At 42.6% G+C, this 20,103-nt stretch overlaps 1 protein-coding gene across 1 annotated transcript in view; it reads right to left on the bottom strand.

The window, feature by feature from the left end:
- Positions 1-18,840, bottom strand: part of Ltn1 (listerin E3 ubiquitin protein ligase 1) — a 54,365-nt gene extending 35,525 nt beyond the window's left edge. The window contains exons 1-10 of the mRNA XM_005073857.4: positions 18,654-18,840; positions 12,251-12,454; positions 11,178-11,276; positions 10,500-10,730; positions 9,678-9,730; positions 8,162-8,342; positions 5,971-6,144; positions 4,668-4,858; positions 2,862-2,997; positions 172-978 (exon numbers count right to left, since the gene is read on the bottom strand). Coding sequence (XP_005073914.2) covers positions 172-978; positions 2,862-2,997; positions 4,668-4,858; positions 5,971-6,144; positions 8,162-8,342; positions 9,678-9,730; positions 10,500-10,730; positions 11,178-11,276; positions 12,251-12,454; positions 18,654-18,788 — 2,211 coding nt within the window. The 5' untranslated portion in view covers positions 18,789-18,840. The remainder of the gene's footprint in view (positions 1-171; positions 979-2,861; positions 2,998-4,667; positions 4,859-5,970; positions 6,145-8,161; positions 8,343-9,677; positions 9,731-10,499; positions 10,731-11,177; positions 11,277-12,250; positions 12,455-18,653) is intronic.
- Between the last annotated feature and the right edge of the window lie 1,263 nt (positions 18,841-20,103).

Raw genomic sequence — 20,103 nt, 5'->3', positions numbered from 1 at the left:
CAACACTAAGCAGCCCAAATTTCTTTTGTTACCAGTGGTAACACTGTTTCCAAAACAGTGAAGAGAATCTTGTTTGTCTTGCAACTGACATTCAGCTCAAGTAATCTGAAGATAGCACCCATGCAGGCTTATCATCATAAAAATGTTTATAAAAGGTATATGACATAATACCTTGGTCAGATCATCCAAAACATCTTTCCTTTCCATGTCACTGTCACAGCATCCGAGGGCACTGTACAAGATGTCCACCAGGAAGCTCCCGTGGGTCTTCTGACTCCCATTTAGCCAGTCGACCAGCTTATGGTAGAGGAACTGCACTGCAGGGTTTTCTTGTGCAAATTTGCCTATCTTCAGAGGTCTGGCTTTGACAGCATCCTTCTGTTCATCACCGAGGAGAACTTTAAATACTTGGCCTGAGGAGAAGGAGTTGAGCAGCGTAGAGAGAAACTGCAGGTGCTGCTCTGACTTCTGCTCATTGACAAAGCTAATGCTGACCTCGGCAAGTTTACAGACTAAGTCTTCCAGAGGTTTCTTCCTTAAAGGAGACATGAGGTCTGAAGACTTATGAGTGGCAGAAGACTCAGCGGCTCCTTCAGAGCCCTCGCTGCTCTCTCCTGAAGACACACACTTTTCATTCTCCTGTTTAGCTTCAGGCTCCTCACTGGCAAACCTGACCCTGCCTTTTCTCTTTCTATTTAAATTCAACGACCTCTTTGGCCTCTGAAGGACCCCTACTAGGGTCGACACACCCAAAACAGTCTTCACATCCGCTTCCGGCTCACTGATTTTCTCAACACAGATCTCTGATAGTCTTTCCCAGAAATTTAGCAGAACATTCTGCAGGTTGTAAACAATTTCAGCATCTTTTTCAACATCTGCTTTGGCTTCCCAAGAACTTATTGTTTCTGCTAAATGGTTAAATAGAGGCCCATGTTGCAATCCTGGGTCTTTGAGAACAGTATCAATAAATGGGATCAACTGAAAGAGAGGGTAAAAATGTAAAACTTCAGAGAGTGTAAACAAGGTTAAAACACACACACACACACAAAACCTCCTATTTGAGGGCAAGGGAGACAGCTCAGTCACTGAAGCGCTTGCCATACAAGGATAAGGAATTTACTTCAATCTCCAAATTCTATGTTAATGAAAAAAAATTAATTTAAAAAGCCAGGCAGATCCCTGGGGTTAACTTGCCAGATAGCCTACCCAAACCTGCATATCAAGCCTGCTTCAAAAAGCAAGAAGAGTAGATTCCTGAGAAATGACACATGAAATTGTCCTTTGTCATTCACATATGCACTTAAACATGTGCACTAAGCCAGGCAGTGGGGGCCCATATCTTTAATCCTAACACTTGGGAGACAGAGACAGGTGGATCCCTGTGAGTTTGAGGCCAGTCTGGTCTACTGAGCAAGTTTCAGGACAGGCTCCAAAGGAACAGAGAAACCCTGTCTCAAAAAAAATGCACACAGACACACGGACACACACACGTGAACATGGACACTCGAATGATTGATTTTTCCCCTCAGATCTCTGAAAAAGGGGTTAACTCAAATATTTTCAATTATTCGAAAAGTTTGACAATTTCACTCTATTCCACCTCAACTAATTCTATGATGTAATCAACCATAAGCATAACCCAGTTTTCTTTGTACCTTCTAAACTCAATCAGTTTTTGCATTTTTCCCACTTAATTAAAAGATACAAGAAACACACAAGAGCAGAAGCCCGCTAGGTGCTGTGGTGTATGCCTACAATTGTAGCCCTGGGAAGTGGAAGAACCATAAGAATCAGGGGTCAGGCGTGTGTGGTGGAGACGCACACCTTTAATCGAGAGGCAGAGGCAGGCAGATCTCTTTGAGTTCAAGACCAGCCTGGTCTACAAGAGCTAGTTCCAGGACAGCCTCCAAAGTCACAAAGAAACTCTGTATTGAAAAACCAAAAAAAGAAAAGAAAAACCAAAAACAACAAACAAAACAACACAAAAAAACGAAGGATGGACGGACAGACAGACAAGCAGACTAACTATAACTCATTTGGAAGATTAGGGCACTTAAGCACCAAAAATTCAGAACACCTTTCCTGAATTATAACATGAAGAAATGGAGGCAGGTGGATCTGAATTTGATGTCAGCCAGGTCTACATAGTGAGTTCCAGGACAGCCAGGGCTACACAGAGAAACCCTGTCTCAAAACACCAAAAAGAAAGGTAGGTATGGGTAAGAGATGATAACAATGGGGCTGGAGAGATGGCTCAGTAGTTAAGAACATGTACTGCCTTTGTAGATACCTGGAGTTCAGTTCCCAGGACCCTAACAGGTGGTTCACAACCAGCTCTAACTCTAGTCCATGAGCTCTGAGTCCTTCATCTAGACTTGTCTACCTCACATGCACAGACACACATAAGTCTTTAAAAAAGAGACAGTACCTAAGATATTAGCAAACATCCAGGCTTCTACAATTGCAGACCCTGTTCTTTATCCTGGATCTCAAAGTCAAATACAACTATTTACAAAGGGGTAAAAGCACCTGAGAATTTTAGGAATAACAAGATTATTACCAAATAACTGAAACCTGCACTAGCCGTCACCAAGAGCACCACCCAAAATCCGTTCTCTACTGTCTCCCTCTAAAGTAGTCAGGGATTTAAATCTAGAGACTGGGTATGGCAAATCAGTCTAAGGATATTACACTAGCAACCGACAATACAGAATTTTTACTTATCTAGTCAGAAATACACTATTCAATTTCTAAAAGTGAAATCGTTATATGCAAGGCTAACTACCAAAAATATCATCAGGTCACAGGGAGCGGGAGTCTTCTTCTGTGTGTATGCATGCATGGGTGGTTTGCAAGCGTACCTGCTCATTGACAAGCATCTGCTCCATTGCCTCCTCGCCTAAGTTCTGCTGCATTATAAACCGTAAGCATTCAAAAAACGCAGAGGTGACAGCTGAGCACTCGGAAAAGCTTGCTTTGGTTTTCTCGGTTGACAGCCTAAGATAAAATAACAGAATTATTCTAGCAAAAGAAAACAAAAACTCAGAACCACCAAAGACATTAAAAGGGTGTCACACTAAAGACTTAAAATCAAATTCTTAAAACCAAGAACTAGTGGGGCATGATAGGGCGCGTCTTTCGATCCTAGCTCTCAGGAGGCAGAGGCAGGTGGATCTCTGCGAGTTCAAGGCAAGCCTGACCCTACAGAGTGAGTTCCAGGACAGCCAGGGCTACACACACATACCCTGCCTCAAAACAAAACAAACAAAAAGCAAAAAGCTAAGAACTAAGGGTAACCGAAATATACAGCTGATGAGAATGTAAATATCAACAATTATGAAAAGAAGAAAACTTATTTTCAAAACTAAGGTAAGACTCAGTTCCTGCTTATATGCTAATCCATCTGTAAATATGAAAGATGACATAACCAGAGATTATATTTAAAATGTGACAATGGTAAAAATATACATTTTGTTAAGCTCAACAAATAAAGTGAACTTTTTCAATTTTATAATTTATTTTTATGTCCATTTATGTTTTACCTGCAAGTGTGTCTGTGTGACTATGTCAGAAGTCCTGGAACTAGAGTTACAGACAGGTGTGAGCTGCAGGGTGGGTGCTGGGAACCAAATCTGGATCCTCTGGGAAGATCAGCCAGTGCTCTTAACCACTGAGCCATCTGTCCAGCCCGCCCGAGGCAAACTTTTTTTTTTTTTTTAAAGTTTTTCTAGACACAAGGTTTCTGTGTGGTCTTGGCTGTCTTGAAACTTACTCTGTAGACCAGACTGGCCTCAAATTCACAGAGATCCACCTGCCTCTGTCACCCAAGTGCTGGGGTTAAAGGCGTGTGCCACCACTGCCAGGATCGAGGGGAACTTTTTAAAGTGTTAAACAGAAGTAACTTATTTTGGTACTTGGGCACAGAACCTGGGACCTCACATATGATAGTGGACAGGTGAGCTACATGCTAGGTCATAAACAGCTCTAACATGTAATGGTACGGAACATTTAAAAACTTCACTAGCTCATTTTATGAATGTGGGTGTCTGTATTTGTCAATATAAAAATACCATCACTCATTTAGAACATGGTCTATTCCCATGTAGGCACTTAACTGTATTTATCTTTTCAGAGAAGCTCTGATGGTTTCGAAGAGAAGTGAGTTGGCTACACCTCCATGTCCTCTAATCTAGCCACCTAAGAGGCTGAGGCTGATGCTGAGGCATGAGGCTCATCTGAGCCCAGTCTAGCCTGGACAACATGGCAAGACCTGTCCTGCTTCATCGTTCCTATTTCTCTGAAAGCTTTACGTGTTTAGCAAATAGAGGAAGGGAAGAAAATGATGAAATTCAAATAAGAAGGAAAACTACAAGAATAAAAACGAGAAAAAATCCTTTTGCTTCTAAAAACAAAATTTAGGCTAGCAAGATGGCTCAGTGGCTAACAGCTCTTGCCACCAAACTTGACTACTTACTTCAAGTTCAATCCCTAGGACCTACGTGATGGAAAGACAGAAGAGATTCCTGCAACCTGTATTCTGAACCTCATGCATACACCATGACACGTGTGAATGCACGCACGCACACGAACACACACACACATACACACACACAGACAATAAAGAAATAAATGCAAATTTTTAAGTTAAGAAAATGTTAATTGCTTACCCAGTAATTAGAGAGGTGAGAAAATTTTTGAAGAAATCCAGCTTTGGCTCTGTAATGGACTCAGGGAGTTTGCTGATGAATGGCAAAAGATAAGGATATATGACAGCAGCTAGACCCCGGCCACCTTCACGAACCACAGTCGTCAGCTTGGGAAACACACTTTTTTTTGCATTTACATGAATCCAACAGTCCTAACAATAACAATAAAAAATTAGAAATTATATTTCCAAACTAAGAGGAAACAAATCTCAAAGCTGAAAATTAGCTGGGAATCGCAGAGCACACCTATAACCTATATGCCCAACACTTGTGAGACTATACGGCTATCTTTGCTACATGGCAAGACCTTGCCTCCAAAGAAAAATTTCAAAAAACTATAAATAAGGCCAGGTATGGTGGGACATATTTTTAACTCTAGGACCCAAGAAGCAGAAGCAAGTGAGTCTCTAAAAGTTCAAGGCCAGCCAGAGTGATGTGGGGAAACCCAGACTCAAAAACAATTTTTTAAATTTATATTAAATATTTTAACTAGAAAATCTCTCACCACAACTAAAATAAAACTCCAAAAAATTAAATGTATTACATTTAATAACCATGTATTTGCCATGCTAACAGGAAGATTTAAAACATTTTAAACATTAAGCTGTTTCCTTAAAAGTAAACATACTTCTGGTTCCGAAATCCTTTGAGAGTTCAGTGGTACAATGACTGAGTAAGGGGATCTTATACACAAACACTTCTGCAGTGTTGAGACTGAGTTGTAAAGTTAACTAAGCATAAAGTAAAGTTTAAGGTCATAAACTCTGACCGAAGACTCAAACTCGCCTCCTCATGATGCCACAGCCACTCCACACTGCTGTGCTTTCCTGAGATTTAACACTGGTGATGTGAGAAAGTGAACAGATGTTTCAATATTTTTTTTTAAATACCCATAATGGCGAAAGCCCTTAATCCCAGCACTCAGGAGGCAGAGACAGCAAATGTCTGTGAGCTACAGGCCACCCTGGTCTACAGATCGAGTTCTAGGACAACCAGAAGTATGTATACAGACTCTGTCTCAAAAAATAACAAACAAACACAACAAAAGCTCAAGGGGGGGCAAGGAAGGGAAAAAAGGGGCAGGGAAGGGAATATAATATTTGTCATCTTATGACCAGTTTAGCATGTCTGCTGAATTGGTTTGGCACTTGTCCCATGGGTTTGGATGGCATGATGGAGTGATCTCTCATATGGCCGAGGGGATGAAAGACACAAGTGTGAAGACAAGCTGTCCCCACAGCGCCACACGGCCTGCCTTACACACCTCAATCGTTGTCAGGGTATAGAGCACGGCTTCCCAGAGAGCTGGGCAGACCACGGGGTCACTGTCATCAATACTAAGCAGGACAGATGGGCTCACTTTGGAAGCTTCCTCTTTCATCACCTGGGGAACATTTTGGCACAAAGCAGAAACTAACTCGAAATATGCTGAGCGGATCTGAAAGAAGAAACAGAAAGTGGAATTACATTAAGGCCTACTGACCTTTGATACAATTAACTATGGTAGGAGCAGGTTAAGATGGCTTACAATTTTCCTGTTCCTATAACTAAAGACACCACTAAAAATAAATTTTAAAATCTTTAAGAGTAATAATCTGAAGACACTAGGAATTATCAAGGCAAAATAAAGGCAGAAAGAATATAATTTCTAACACAAATCCTATTTAACAGCACAGCTCTTCGTTTAGGGTAACTTACACAGCCAAACAAACACAAACAGGGCAACATCATCCACATGAACAGAAAGACAGCAAGCACAGCAATCCAGATGTCAAATTACTCAGCCGCAAACTTCCTAACAGTGCTTATCTAAAGAAACTTGCAGAAAAAGGGTTCTATCATTTTTCAGGATAAGAGACCATAGATCTAAAAGAGAAGCATAATTCCTAAAACAAAACATATTAACCTAATAAATTTAAAGTTCAAGGCCAGTATTACATCTAATGTCCACCCACAAGCTCAGTTCACATGCTGAAACCTAACTGCTGTGTAGAGGTAGCTAAGCACATCACCTTCATAAATGTAATTAACAATTAAGACAGCTCAGCATAGGGGCTCACGCCTTTAATCCCTGTACTCAAGAAGCAGAGGAAGGTGGACCTCTGTGAGTTCAAGGTCAGCCTGATCTACAAAGCTAGTTCCAGGACAGCCAGAGTTACATGGTGAGGCTGTCTCAAAATACAAAATAAACAAAAATAACAAAGCAACTGATTATCCAATACCAATTGTCAGGCCTGAAATCATACACATACAAGTAACTTACAGACTGAGAAGGTTGTATTTAGGAATTTATGAAACATTAAACACAAGCACGCGTGTGTGCGTGCGTGCGTGCGTGTGTTTATGTGTATCAAAGACAAAGAGGTTATAAATTTGAAAGAGAGAATGGGGAAATGATGCAACTATATTATAATCTCAATAATTAAAAAAATAAAAATATAAATATTTGACCTTCCAAAATATCTATGCATATTCTTCAAAAATATTATTAAAATCAAGTTCAGCAAAGTATTAACCACACATGACATATTAAAAAGCAGCAAACTGCCGGGCGTTGGTGGCGCACGCCTTTAATCCCAGCACTCGGGAGGCAGAGGCAGGTGGATCTCTGTGAGTTCGAGGCCAGCCTGGTCTACAGAGCGAGGTCCAGGACAGCCTCCAAAGCCACAGAGAAACCCTGTCTCGAAAAACCAAAAAAAAAAAAAAAAAAAAAAAAAAAGCAGCAAACTTTAAAGTTTTCTCTTGAAAACATTGTTAAATAGGGTGTTGGTGGTACATGCCTTTAATCCCAGAAAGAAGGGGGAGGGAGCCGGCACACTGATGCTGGGAGAGTTGTTGCAACTAACAACTCACAGGAACCTAACCCTGTATTTCTCCTAGGAACAATGTTTCAGTATCTCTAACTCAGTGTTTGTGCTGACAAACACTGAATGTAACTACTATGGATAATGACACTGGCCCACACAAGCCAAATGCACACATTAAAAGCGTTAGAAGGTGGAGAAAGGGAAAGCAACCAAAGGGGTAAGATGTACTAAACCAGTCTTGCATACAGCACTAACTCTAAAGTGCCTTGAATAACGTAGTGTGGTTTACTTTTAATTCAGTCCAGCCTGAATGAACAGTGAAAATACAGACCTACTAAAGCATGTCACTCAGTTCAACCCAACACCACCAAAGGTGGAAATAGAGTAGCAGTAAAAGAGGAACTAAGTCCTGAATGACCAACTAACTACAAAGATGTGCTTGCATAATTTTAAACACAATCAATGAACATGAGCATAAATGCAGTGAATCAGGGGGACGTTATAAAAAAGAAGTCTTAGGCAGAGGCAGGCGGATCTCTATGAGTTCGAGGCCGGGCTGGTCGACAGCCTCCAAAACAATACAGAGAAACCCTGTCTCGTAAAAAAATGAAAAGAAAAGAAGTCTTAAAATAAAAATTATTACGATACCTGAGGTACACTGTGTTTTCCATACTTCCAAAACTTATTCTGCGATAAAAGTGATTTAAATTTGTCTTCCAGAGAATCCAGCTCATTGTTAGGTAAGAAGCAAAGCAGTTTCTTTAGTGCCAATAAGGAGCATGTTACAACTCGATGGAATTTAGCCTCTCTCTCCTCCTCTGGAACAGTTCTGGATTTGAAAAAGAAATAGTTTTTGTTTTTTGGATTTTTTTAATGCACATACACATATGGAATTCTGTTGTAGAATAGTAATTTAAGATGTGCTACATTTATTTATGCTGTGGAGCATTTGTTTAATGAAGCCGAGATGTGCTGCATTCTTTTATGTTGCATTTGTTTAACTGTGAAGCTGTGTTATTAGACTTGATGAGCTGAATGTCCAATAGCGAGGCAGGAAAAAGGAGAGGCAGGGCTGGCAAGCAGAAAGAATAAAAAGGAAAAATCTGGGAAGAAAAGGAGAAGGAGAAGAAAAGGAGAGGAGGCCACCAGGGGCCAGGCACACAGCCAGTCAGGATTAAGAGTGAAAGTAAGATACACAGACTTAAAAGAAAAGACCCAGAGGCAAAAAGGTAGATGGGGATAATTTAAATTCAGATAAGCTGGTTAGAAAAAGCCAAGACAAGGCTGGGCATTTATGATTAAGAATAGCCTTCCATGTGTGGTTTATTGGGGAGCTGGATGGCAGGCCTCCCAAGAGTAAAACCAACCAACAACAAAAGTCAGGACAGACTGGGGAGTGGCTTCTCTCCTTCCACCATGCAGGTCCTAGGGCTCGAATTCCACCTTTTAGGATTGACTGCAAAAGTACATTTACCTGAGGAGCCGTCTGTCTGCCCACAAGCAGACTTCAGTCACACATTTTGCAGCTAAATAAGTGAAAGTGAAGGCTTCACTCCCACACATGGAGGAAGGGAACACAGACAGTACTCTCTGCAGCTCTGCTGGCAATTCTACAAAGGGCGCTGAGGCACCTGACTACCTGATGCAGTCCTGAAAGTTTAATCACAACATAACATGCCTACTGGGCGGTGGTGGCGCATGCTTTTAATCCTGGCACTCAAGAGGCAGGGTCAGGCAGGTCTCTGTGAGTCAAGACCAGCCTGGTCTACAAGAGCTAGTTCTAGGACAGGCTCCAAAGCCTGTCTCAAAACAAAACAAAACACCATGCAAGTATATAAAACCTTTTACTACTTCTTTAACAGAACTACTTAATAACTTCAAGTATGCCAAACTTTAAATTAGTTCCTGCTATGACTGCCAAAAGACCAATGTTGAGAAAAAAAGTAAAATTCTTTCTATAGAACTACATACGTAGCTACAAAAATTCAAATTTAACAGCCAGCCAAAGTTCAAGTAAAAGCACATAGCAGGCACCATATAGCATTCTCTGAAATAATTTTACCTGTATTTGAAATTCCTTCTTAGAACATGTAACACTGAAATTACACATGATACCAACAAAGTAAATGCCACCTGTGAGTTACTTAGAAACAATGTAACTTACTGAGGGTCACTGAGTGTATCGGGAGTTTCCTTTAGAAGGTGATCCTGTAGCACCTGAAGGAGAAAACCATCAAAACCTTGAGGTCTTATGAAACTGTTATGATGATCAGATACAGGGAAAATCTACTTTTTAAAAATTCCCCATACTCTGCAGGCAGTGGTGACACACACCTTTAATCCAGCAACTGGGAAGTAAAGGCAGGCAGATCTACGTTCAAGGCTAGCCTGGTCTACAGAGTGAGTTCCAAGACAGCCAGGGCTACAGAGAGAAACCCTGTCTCAAAAAAATAAGTATTTAAATAAATAAAAATTCCCATGCCCTCAAACCACCTCAGATAGCTAAGAGGTTTGAACCTCGCCCAGTTTTCTCTTCCTATCTACTCCCCTATATTGGCTGCTACTGTGGTAAAGACAGCTCCAATTCCCACCAAGAGAAGTTTCCCACTAAAGGCTTGTGGCCACTTGTTACTCATTACTCTTACTGCGGTACCGTGGGATAGTCAGCTGGTAACCCTGAGGGAGATTGGACTTGCTTTCCTGCCCCATCTCTGGTCCACAGAGAACACGTGCTGTCCCACGTGCGGGTCAGGGACAGCGGCAAGGTCAGCTCTTTCTACCTTTATGAGGGTTGGAAGGAACACTTCTACCCACTGAGCCATCTTGCTGGTCCCTCCATACCTTCTGAGGTCACAGAAATCTTTTATGTTGATTGTGTACGACAAGAGTGACACAATTTGTTTTGAGGTAGAAGAGCTACCATTATCTGCCTGAGAGCCTTCAGACACTTGAGAAACACAGGTACAGGATGATTCCAAAAACTCACATTTGTAATTTCTTCCTTACAAAAGGCTATGGCTTCAGGTTGCTTGCTCCGAGGGAAAGCGGCTTCAAAGGCATCTTTAGCTGCCGTTGCAGCTGGTGGGTATGTATCACACTGAGCCATTAGCCAATAGCCCATGACACTTTTTAAATATGGAGCCAAGTGCTTCTTTACTTTAAGGATAAGTTTTTCAAAAGCTTGCTGTGTAGCCTCTCGAACCCGTCGATCATGATCCTATTGAAAACAGAAATGTGGTTTAAAAACAAATACTAACATTTGTAAATATTCTACAATGGCTCACAGTTGGAATTTATCTATGCACATAATCAAACTAATACTAACTTTTGACAGGCTAGGAAATATCTCAGTGTGGAGAGTGTGCCTTACAATCACAATGCTCAGGATTCAATTACAAGCCATTAAATAAATAAATAACTAAATAAAAAGAATGCAGAGAAGAGAAAAAGAAAAAATTTGCTTTGAAAGACTGAGGATTTAGGGTTTCTTTACTGACAATCATATGAAATAATTTTTCCTTTCTCCCCCTTTTCAATGAGATTGTATCTAAAATGGGTTCAAAGACTGAGTAACTACAAGCTCATTCCCAACCTTCTGTAGCAAAAAAGACACTCTACAGAGATGAATCACTTACACAACAGGCTCAGAAACTCTAATGCTTACAAGCGAGATTTTGCAGAAGATTCTTGGCCAGTACGGGAGAACCCCTTTCACAGCTTCTGAGTCTCGTTCTGTGCACATAGTCCCAAATTCTTGCATTGCCTGAAAGTGATTAACATCGTCAAGATTAACAAATGGGACACTGCCTACTGATTTTCTTTCTTTTGTTCTGGAAGCTTAGTGTGCTTTATTTAAAAGGAGACTACATTATTTCGTCTGTGCCACAAGGAAACATGAAAATTTCTTTCCTTACCCACTCTAGCACTGACTTTTAAACTTCACTATAAACGAGACAAATGAAAAGGACAGACCTGAGTCAGAAGTGGCGCCCACACAGAGGCTGAGAAGACTACAGACACCTCAGACGAGCTCAGCAGCTCTCAACACTGCATGTCATCTCAACACTGCATCTCAACAACATAAGGAGATGTGTGAGGATACGGCTCAGCAGGTATGAGCACTGGCTTCTCTTAAAGGAACCCAGGGTCAGTTCCAGGTACCCACATGGTGATTCACGGCCATAACTACAGTTCCACCGGATCCAACAACTTCTCTTGGCCTCTTGGGCACACACATGGACATGGTACCCACACATTCAGGCAAAACATTCAAATACACAAATAAAAATCTATAGCCAGGCATGGTGGCTCACAGCTGTAATTCCAGCACTCAGGAGGTGGAGGCAGGAAGATGGCACAAGTTTAAGGACAACCTGGTCTGCATAGCAAATTCCAGGCCAGCCAAGAGCTACATAGTAAAACTACATAGCCAGGATTCCAAAGTGTGGTTCAAAATGTTTCAGAGAAGAAAAAAAAACCTTATGTGCCAAAAATGCATATTGTATACATTTTCCTTTACAATAAATACAGCTAATATTTACTCCAACAAAACTATGCTTTGGTTTTGGTTTTTTTGAAACAGGCTTTCTCTGTGTAACAGCCCTGGCTGCCCTTGAACTCACAGAGATCAGTCTGCCTCTGCCTCAAGTGCTGGGATCGAAAGCGTGTGCCATCACCACCCAAGTAAAACAACATTCTAAATCTTTTTTTTGTTGTTGTTTATTTGTGAAAACTTGCCTTTAATTTTGTGGTGACATCTTTCTTGGAAAGTTTCCTCAGCACCATTCGGAAATCAGAATCTACAAGACTGTCTATATCTTCAGCTCCCTGGATAGCAGGAACATAGCCGAGGTCACTGTGAGATGTTCCAAAACCAATAAATCCAGGCACTGTTCCCTGTTCTTTGGCAAGGAGTTCTGCAGCTCGGCCACTGTTTGAGGGCTGATAAGAAGGAAAAGCAGGAGAAAGAGCACATTTCCACACATACATAAATTAAAAGTAATTTTTAAAAGAATACCCGTTTTGAATCATAATCGGTGGTTTGACTGGTAATTTACAATATACAATTCCACTAGTTCTAAAAGTTTTGGTTTTTTTTTGGTTTTTCGAGACAGGATTTCTCTGTAGCTTTGGAGGCTATCCTGGAACTAGCTCTTGTAGACCAGGCTGGCCTCGAACTCACAGAGATCCGCCTGCCTCTGCCTCCCGAGTGCTGGGATTAAAGGCGTGCGCCACCAATGCCCGGCCTAGTTCTAAAAGTTAGAGGATCTTTTGCTAAAGAGAAAACAAATATTTGAGCTATACAAAGAAACTAATTTACTTCTTTAACTCCCCACAAGTATACTGACAACTTGGACCGCTTCTTGCCCTAGCCTGAAATGTTCACTGAAGATGAGTATTTCTGTCAATAAGGGCTTGTCAAAAATGCTCTCACAATTCTAGTTTCATAAACATTAGAACAACTCTTGATTTTGGAGACAGTCTCATATAGTCACACTGGCCTTGAACCCCTGACTCTCTTGCTTTCGTCTCCCAAGTGCTAGGATTATAAGCATATGCCATCAGAAGGTTTTGAAAACTATAGTTATAACACATTTGTGGCTGATGATATCAATATAATGGGCACTGGGAACACTTTAAAGAAAAAGAAAGTCTAAAGCCTACAATAGACACTTATAAAAATTTTAATTTTCAAATACCATATAGACAATATTTGTATACCCACATTATCTTATATTGATGTAAACTAATTAGTCCAGTCTTTTTATTCAGCCAATAAAATTTATCCCACTAAGAGAGATCTAATGCCATATGCTGCTAGACTGAATCCCTTGAGAGCAGATAAGCTCATTTCCCCATACTGGAAGCCAAAAATTAGCGTAATACACATAAAAATCAATATAATGATCAAGACAAAAGACACACCCTTAGCCTGCAGAGATGGCTCAGCAGTCAAGAGAAGCTTTGGCCAGTGTTGGTGACGGTGGTGGTACACACCTTTAGTCCCAGCACTCAGGAGGCAGAGGCAGGCAGATCTCTTTGAGGTCAAGGCCAGCCTGATCTACAGAGTGAGTTCCAGGACAGCCAAAACTGTTACACAGAGAAATCCTGTCTCAAAAATCCAAACAACAAAGCACAAACTCCTACTATTAAACCAATGAAGCCTACATTGAACACTAAAGTATCAAGTATCAACTAGGAGCAAGAGAAAGGGTACCCAGACCCCAGCTTCCTATTTAAAACTAGTTCCTTAAAGTATAAATGGTATCTTTTATTGTGGCTATAAAATATTTTACTATTCTGACCTCTGCAGGTTGAATATTTATACACATAGGTAAATAGAAATTACAAAGCTAAGGACCAAGCAAAATGGTTCAGAAGATAAAGGCATCTTATGCCACGCCTGAGGACCCACATGGTGAAATGTTGGGTCCCAACCCCAACAGAACTCTGTGCATTGCTTGTCAGCTGACAGCCACAGGTGCATCCTGTTCTCTAGTCCTGGCTGACAGCCCCGGCCTTGCCGCACTGACACGAGGCAAACACAGGCTCCTGCACCTGGGGTTTCTCCCAGGTCTGTTTCTAAGGCTGCTCACACCTTATGGCACACAAACAGGCAGACACACAGATGCGGCACAGACACACGCATTCTCTGGTAATAAAGGTGGCAGACGAATTCTCTTAGCACAAACGGGTGGACGTCATATCCTTCATTTCCAAATCCCTCGGACTTGTTCGTGGCTCATATGCCACAATGAAAGGAGAGAACTGAATGTCCTCTGACCTCCGTACAAGTACAGGTGGGCAGGCACACCTATGCACATACACAAATTAACAATGAGCACTCTTTTTTCAAATTAAGAACCTTGGGCAAGCTGGGAAGTGCATCAACACCTTTAATCCCAGCACTCAGGAGTCAGAGGCAGGTGAATCTCTGTGATTGAGACCAGTTTGATCTACAGAGCAAGTTCCAGGACAGGTTCCAAAAACAATTCAGAGAAACCCTGTCTCGAAAAACCAAAAAACCAAAAAAAGAAAAAAAACAAGGTGTATGATGGGGAAGTCCTGTGAATATGTCAATAAAGCACTGTTGGCCAATAGGGAAGCAAGATAGGTGGGACTAGGAGTTGAGGAGGATTCTGGGAAAGAGAGACATGGAAGAGACTATGTAGCCTGCCAGAGGAGTAAGATGTCCAGACCCTTTTCTCCGGTAAGAGAAATACTTAAGATTAACAATTATGGGTTAGTCAGTAAGAAACAAGCAAAAGGGACACAAGCGCTCTGCTCAACTGTGCATGTACGCACTCGTGCACATGCACGCTCTCTCTCTCTCTCTCTCTCTCTCTCTCTCTCTCTCTCTCTCTCTCTCTCACTCACACACACACACACACACACACACTTAAGGATCTTTGGCAGTTTCTATAGACTACACCTATATCTGTCCATTCTTTATACCTGGCTTCTTTAAGGCTATTTGATTTAGTGGCTGAGTCTATGGTTTAAAGACCAAACTGAAGCAGATAATATCTTCCACCATCTGTTCATCTCCTACTACTATTATCTTACTTTGCCCCTCCATCCTTCCCTCCCCTATCATTCAATACCGTGAATTTCACTCAACGTTCCCTAAGTCCGCTCTTCCTTCCTTTCTTTTTTCTCTGTGTAACAAGTCTGGTGTCTCTTTGTAGACCAGGCTGGCCTCGAACTCACAGAGATCCGCCTGCCTCTTACTATGCTCTTTCATAACACAATCATCACATAATCTATCTTTCCATTTAAAGGCCCTTCCTTTGGATGCCTGGCAACCTTCTATCCTTCAGACACTAGTGTTTGCAACATTGTTCTACATCAGACCAGCCAACATTCTCTTCTCTTCTCTCCTCTTATTCTTTCCATTTATGCCTGTCTCGTCATAGCTTAACACATTGTATTTTCTTACAAATCTGTGTCTGCCATTAAACTGATACTTCAAGAAGAGCAAGCAGAAGCAGAGTGGTGTCGAATATCTGTAATCCCATATTTCCAGCATGTGGAAGGGGAGGTAGGAGAATCAGGACGCCAGTGCCAGACTCAGCTACATAATGAGTTCAAGTTCATCCTGGTATATATGAGACCCAGTCTCAAAACAAAAAGAACTGCAGTTAGCCATTTTAGTGGAACAAACCTGTAATCCCACCACTAAAGACTATGCAACAAGATTAAAGTTTGAGACCAGCCTGAGCTAACTTAAGATGTCTCAGTCAGATCAATCTGTACTACTCAGGAAAATTCCATCTCAAAAAAAAAAAAAAAAAAGCCAGGCAGTGGTGGCACACGCCTTTAATCCCAGCACTCGGGAGGCAGAGGCAGGTGGATCTCTGTAAGTTCGAGGCTGGGCTGGTCTACAAAGCAAGTTCCAGGACAGCCTCCAAAACAATACAGAGAAACCCTGTCTCGTAAAAACAAAAAAAAACAACAAAAAAAAAACAGGTGGAGGTTTAATCCCAACTCAGGAGACAGAGGCCGTCAGACCTCTGAGTTCAAGGCCACCCTGATCTACAGAATGAGTTACAGGATGGTCAGGGCTACACAGAGAAACCCTGTCTTGAAAAACAAAAACAAAACAAAGAACAGACATGTATCTATGATCTACAAATACATGTGGTACCTACTGAACAAATGCTACTTTTTGTTTTGTTTTGTTTTGTTTTTACGAGACAGGGTTTCTCTGTATTGTTTTGGAGGCTGTCGGTCCAACCCGGCCTTGAACTCACAGAGATCCACCTGCCTCTGCCTCCCGAGAGCTGGGATTAAAGGTGTGCCACCGCCCGGCCACAAATGCTACTTTTAAATTCAAGTCTAGGCCCAGTAAGATGGCTAGGAGAGCAAAAGCACGTTCCAAGCAAGCCTGACAATCCAGAGTTCCATCCTGAAAGTCACTTAAAGGGGAACGGAGAATGGACCCCTGAAAGTTGTCCTCTGACCTACACACACATTATTAACAACATTTAAAAAACTAAACTTCAACCCCCAACTCTGAAGCTTCCAGGCTGTACGAACTTAATCAAATAAACTCCACTTAGATCATCTTTTAAGTGAGGTAAGAGCAATTAATTCACTATTTTAGTCGTTTGCAATATCAAAAGTAAGTTTTTTAACTACCATGGTAATAACCGATCCTAGCAAGAATCATCTTAGGTTCTAAAACCTTTAGAGATAAGTTCATAGATGAGTCTATTCAACCTCAAACTACAACATCACACATTTTTTTTATCAGCCAATAGAAAAAAGATTACTTTACAATGGTCAACATTAAGTCAATGTCACTGATGAAGAAACATAAAGCAAGTATTGTGCACTTCTGGTGAGATGTACTAGAATGGCATCATATGAAGTATTCTGGTCAAAATGGCTTAACCTGAATTGACAGAAGAAAACAACCAGATGAGTCTAAATATATCTAAGCAATGGCCAACTCTTTCTGGTTATTATGACACAAAAGACCTACTCAAGGGGGCAAGAAATGGGAAACTGTCTAAATCTAAAGACTTAAATGGCAGCCAAGGGGAGCAAGTGATACTTGACACAGGCACAAATGCTTTTAAAATATTATCTAAAAACAGAATTAAACTATAAAGGTTAGTAGAATTATAAGTCTGCATATCTGAGTATCCCACCACAGTTAAAGTTTTACATGGTATATGAAAAATGGCATTGTTTTTAAAGTTTATAAGGTGTTAAATACTGAATTTAACTCTCCTAAGGGTCAGCAAAGTTTACAAATTTAGAGAGAAAATGAAATGTGAACAAATATTAATAGTCGGTGATTCAATAAATATGGAGGTTTGTGGGTTCAGCACACGTCTTTAATCATAGTACTCTCGAGGCAGAAGCAAACAGATCTCTGTGAGTTCCTAGTTGTCTACATAGTTGAGTTCGAGGAAAGACCGAGTTATACAGTAAAACGATTTAAAAAACTATGCTGGCCGGGCGTTGGTGGCGCACGCCTTTAATCCCAGCACTCAGGAGGCAGAGGCAGGCGGATCTCTGTGAGTTCGAGGCCAGCCTGGTCTACATGAGCTAGTTCCAGGACAGCCTCCAAAGCCACAGAGAAACTCTGTCTCGAAAAACCAAAAAAAAAAAAAAAAAAAAAAAAAAAGACAAGAATACAAGAAAAGCATTTAATATAGGAATTAACCTATTGTAATTGTTATATTTTGATATTGAAATCACTAAAGTTAACTGACCCAGGAACAGTGGAACAGTTCTATAAAATCAAACTGGCTAAAACCTGTGAGAGAGAGAGAGAGATCATTCATTGGGATAGGGACAGGAGAGAGAGAAGAGAGAGGAGGGAGAGGGAGAGAGGGGGGGGGAGAGAGAGAGAGAGAGAGAGAGAGAGAGAGAGAGAGAGAGAGAGAGAGAGAGAGAGGGAGGGAGGGAGGGAGGGAGGGAGGGAGGGAGGGAGGGACAGAGAGAGAGAGATCATTCATTAGGATAGGGACAGGAGAGAGAGGAGAGGAGGGAGAGGGAGGGGGGAGAGAGAGAGAGAGGGACCGGGGAGAGAGAGAGAGGGAGGGAGGGAGAAGAGAGAGGGAGGGAGGGAAAGAGAGAGAGAGAGACACAGACAGACAGACAGAGAGAGAGACAGAGAGACAGAGAGACAGAGAGAGATCGAGAGATCCTAAGGAGAACGGCTACACTGGAGGTAGAGCGTAATGAGGTGTCTGACAGATGGGCATCGGGGACCTGCCAGGCCAGGCTAAGAAAGACGTGGCGAGGTCAGGGTGGCCAGGGGGAGGCAGGAAGAGGGAGGTGGGCCTGAGGCCGGAGAGAGCCCATGGGGCGACCCCGACAGCCAGCGCGCACACCATCTACGGGCTCCGGCCTCGGCCGGGAGGGGCCGGGAAAGCCACTGCACGCTCCCGAGCGAAGGAAGCGTACGCTCGCTTGTCCCCACAGCCCGCAGGCAACCTGGGGCACCGGGGCAGGCAGCAGCGGGTGCACGCTGACACCGTTTCCCAGGGACGCCTGGCCGTGCGCTCCCGCTCGCGCACGCACACCGCCGGCGCGAGTCGTCGTTTGGGTCCTCGGCCTGCCCACCCGCGGGGACGCACACGCCGGGAGGCCACACGCGGCCCTGCGGACGCCCGAGCCTCACCCTCAGGTTCCCCTTGGTCCGCTGCTTGTTCTTCCCGCCCATGGTCGCGGTGGCGACCGCGCTGTCGGTCAGCCGAGCCGAGCTTGACACCGCCGGGCCACAACTTCCGGTACGTCGCGCCGGAAGGGGGCTCATGGTAGCAGCTTCTCCCCGCCCACCTGGACCCTTTGGCTGCCCGCTTCCGCTCCCGCCTCTCTGTCAGGACTCTGACCACTCGCTGCCTGAGACGTCACAGAGACAGCCGCGCCTGCCTGAGTGGCGTCACCAGTGGCCAATGAGAAGCCGGCCTAGGGTCCGCCGCAGTGTGTGGGAATTTGACTTGGGCATGACGTAGCCATAGAACTGTTTGGTAGCAACTGTGCTAAAAAGTGCTATTAGGGAAGTGATGCGATGTTCGGCATGAAAAACAGATTCTCAGCCGGGCGTTGGTGGCGCACGCCTTTAATTCCAGCACTCGGGAGGCAGAGGCAGGCGGATCTCTGTGACAGCCTCCAAACAATACAGAGAAACCCTGTCTCGAAAAAACAAAAAAAAGAAAAACAGATTCTCAGGCCCATGACTGGAGAGTCGGATTCTCCATTTAACAAGATTACCATTCGTACTAAAATCTGGATACTGTTTTACGCTGTTATTTTGTAGATCTCCCCATCTCTTCCATACAAAAATGAGGCCGGAGTTGGCTCAAGGGGAAAGAGCCCTTAGTAAGTGGGATGGATGAAACGTCGTATCTGACAGACCTTTACAGTATCAACCAGGATAAAGCTTAGTGGGAGAGTTCTTGCCTAGCATGCACAGAAGTCTGGATAAATCACTGGCATCCTCTGAGAATCCAAAAGACTATCTGCCCTACTATGTTCTTGAGACAGTGCAACAGAAAGTATTGGAGACCTATTAAGTATTCTTTCAAAAGAAAGTCAAAACTGAATCTAGCTAAACTTCAGACCTAATTTACAGAATATATAAAATGACATTGGCACAGACAAAGAATTTAGAATGTGGGAAATTCTACAAAAATGGTTTACCGAATATATTGGTGGGAGTGGGGAAGGAAAAATAATGTATTTAATAAGACCAAACACAGATCATGCAATGTGTGGATCTCGTTTGAATCAAGTTATATGCCAATTGGAGGAATGTGAACTTAAAACTGAATCTTTCTATATTTTTTCTATTTTACAGATTAACTTTAAGTGTGTGTGTGTGTGTGTGTGTGTGCGCGCGCGCGTGTGTATGTGTGTGTGACTGTGTGTCTGTGTGTGTGTGACTGTGTCACTGTCTGTGTGCGCCCAAGTACAGATGCCCATGGAGGTCAGAAGATGGTATTGCATCCCCTAGAGCTGAACCTGGCCACAGCAAGGGTTCTTAAACCTTAAAAAAGCCAGGGCTTTTACACAGAGAAACCCTGTCTTGGGGGCAAGGGAAGATATTACATACGGAAACACATATATGC

This window comes from Mesocricetus auratus, unplaced genomic scaffold, assembly GCF_017639785.1.
Source record: "Mesocricetus auratus isolate SY011 unplaced genomic scaffold, BCM_Maur_2.0 Super-Scaffold_100008, whole genome shotgun sequence".
Classification (NCBI taxonomy): Eukaryota; Metazoa; Chordata; class Mammalia; order Rodentia; family Cricetidae; genus Mesocricetus; species Mesocricetus auratus.
Note: the sequence above shows the minus strand (reverse complement) of the source record. Positions and strands in the feature narration are given on the sequence as shown.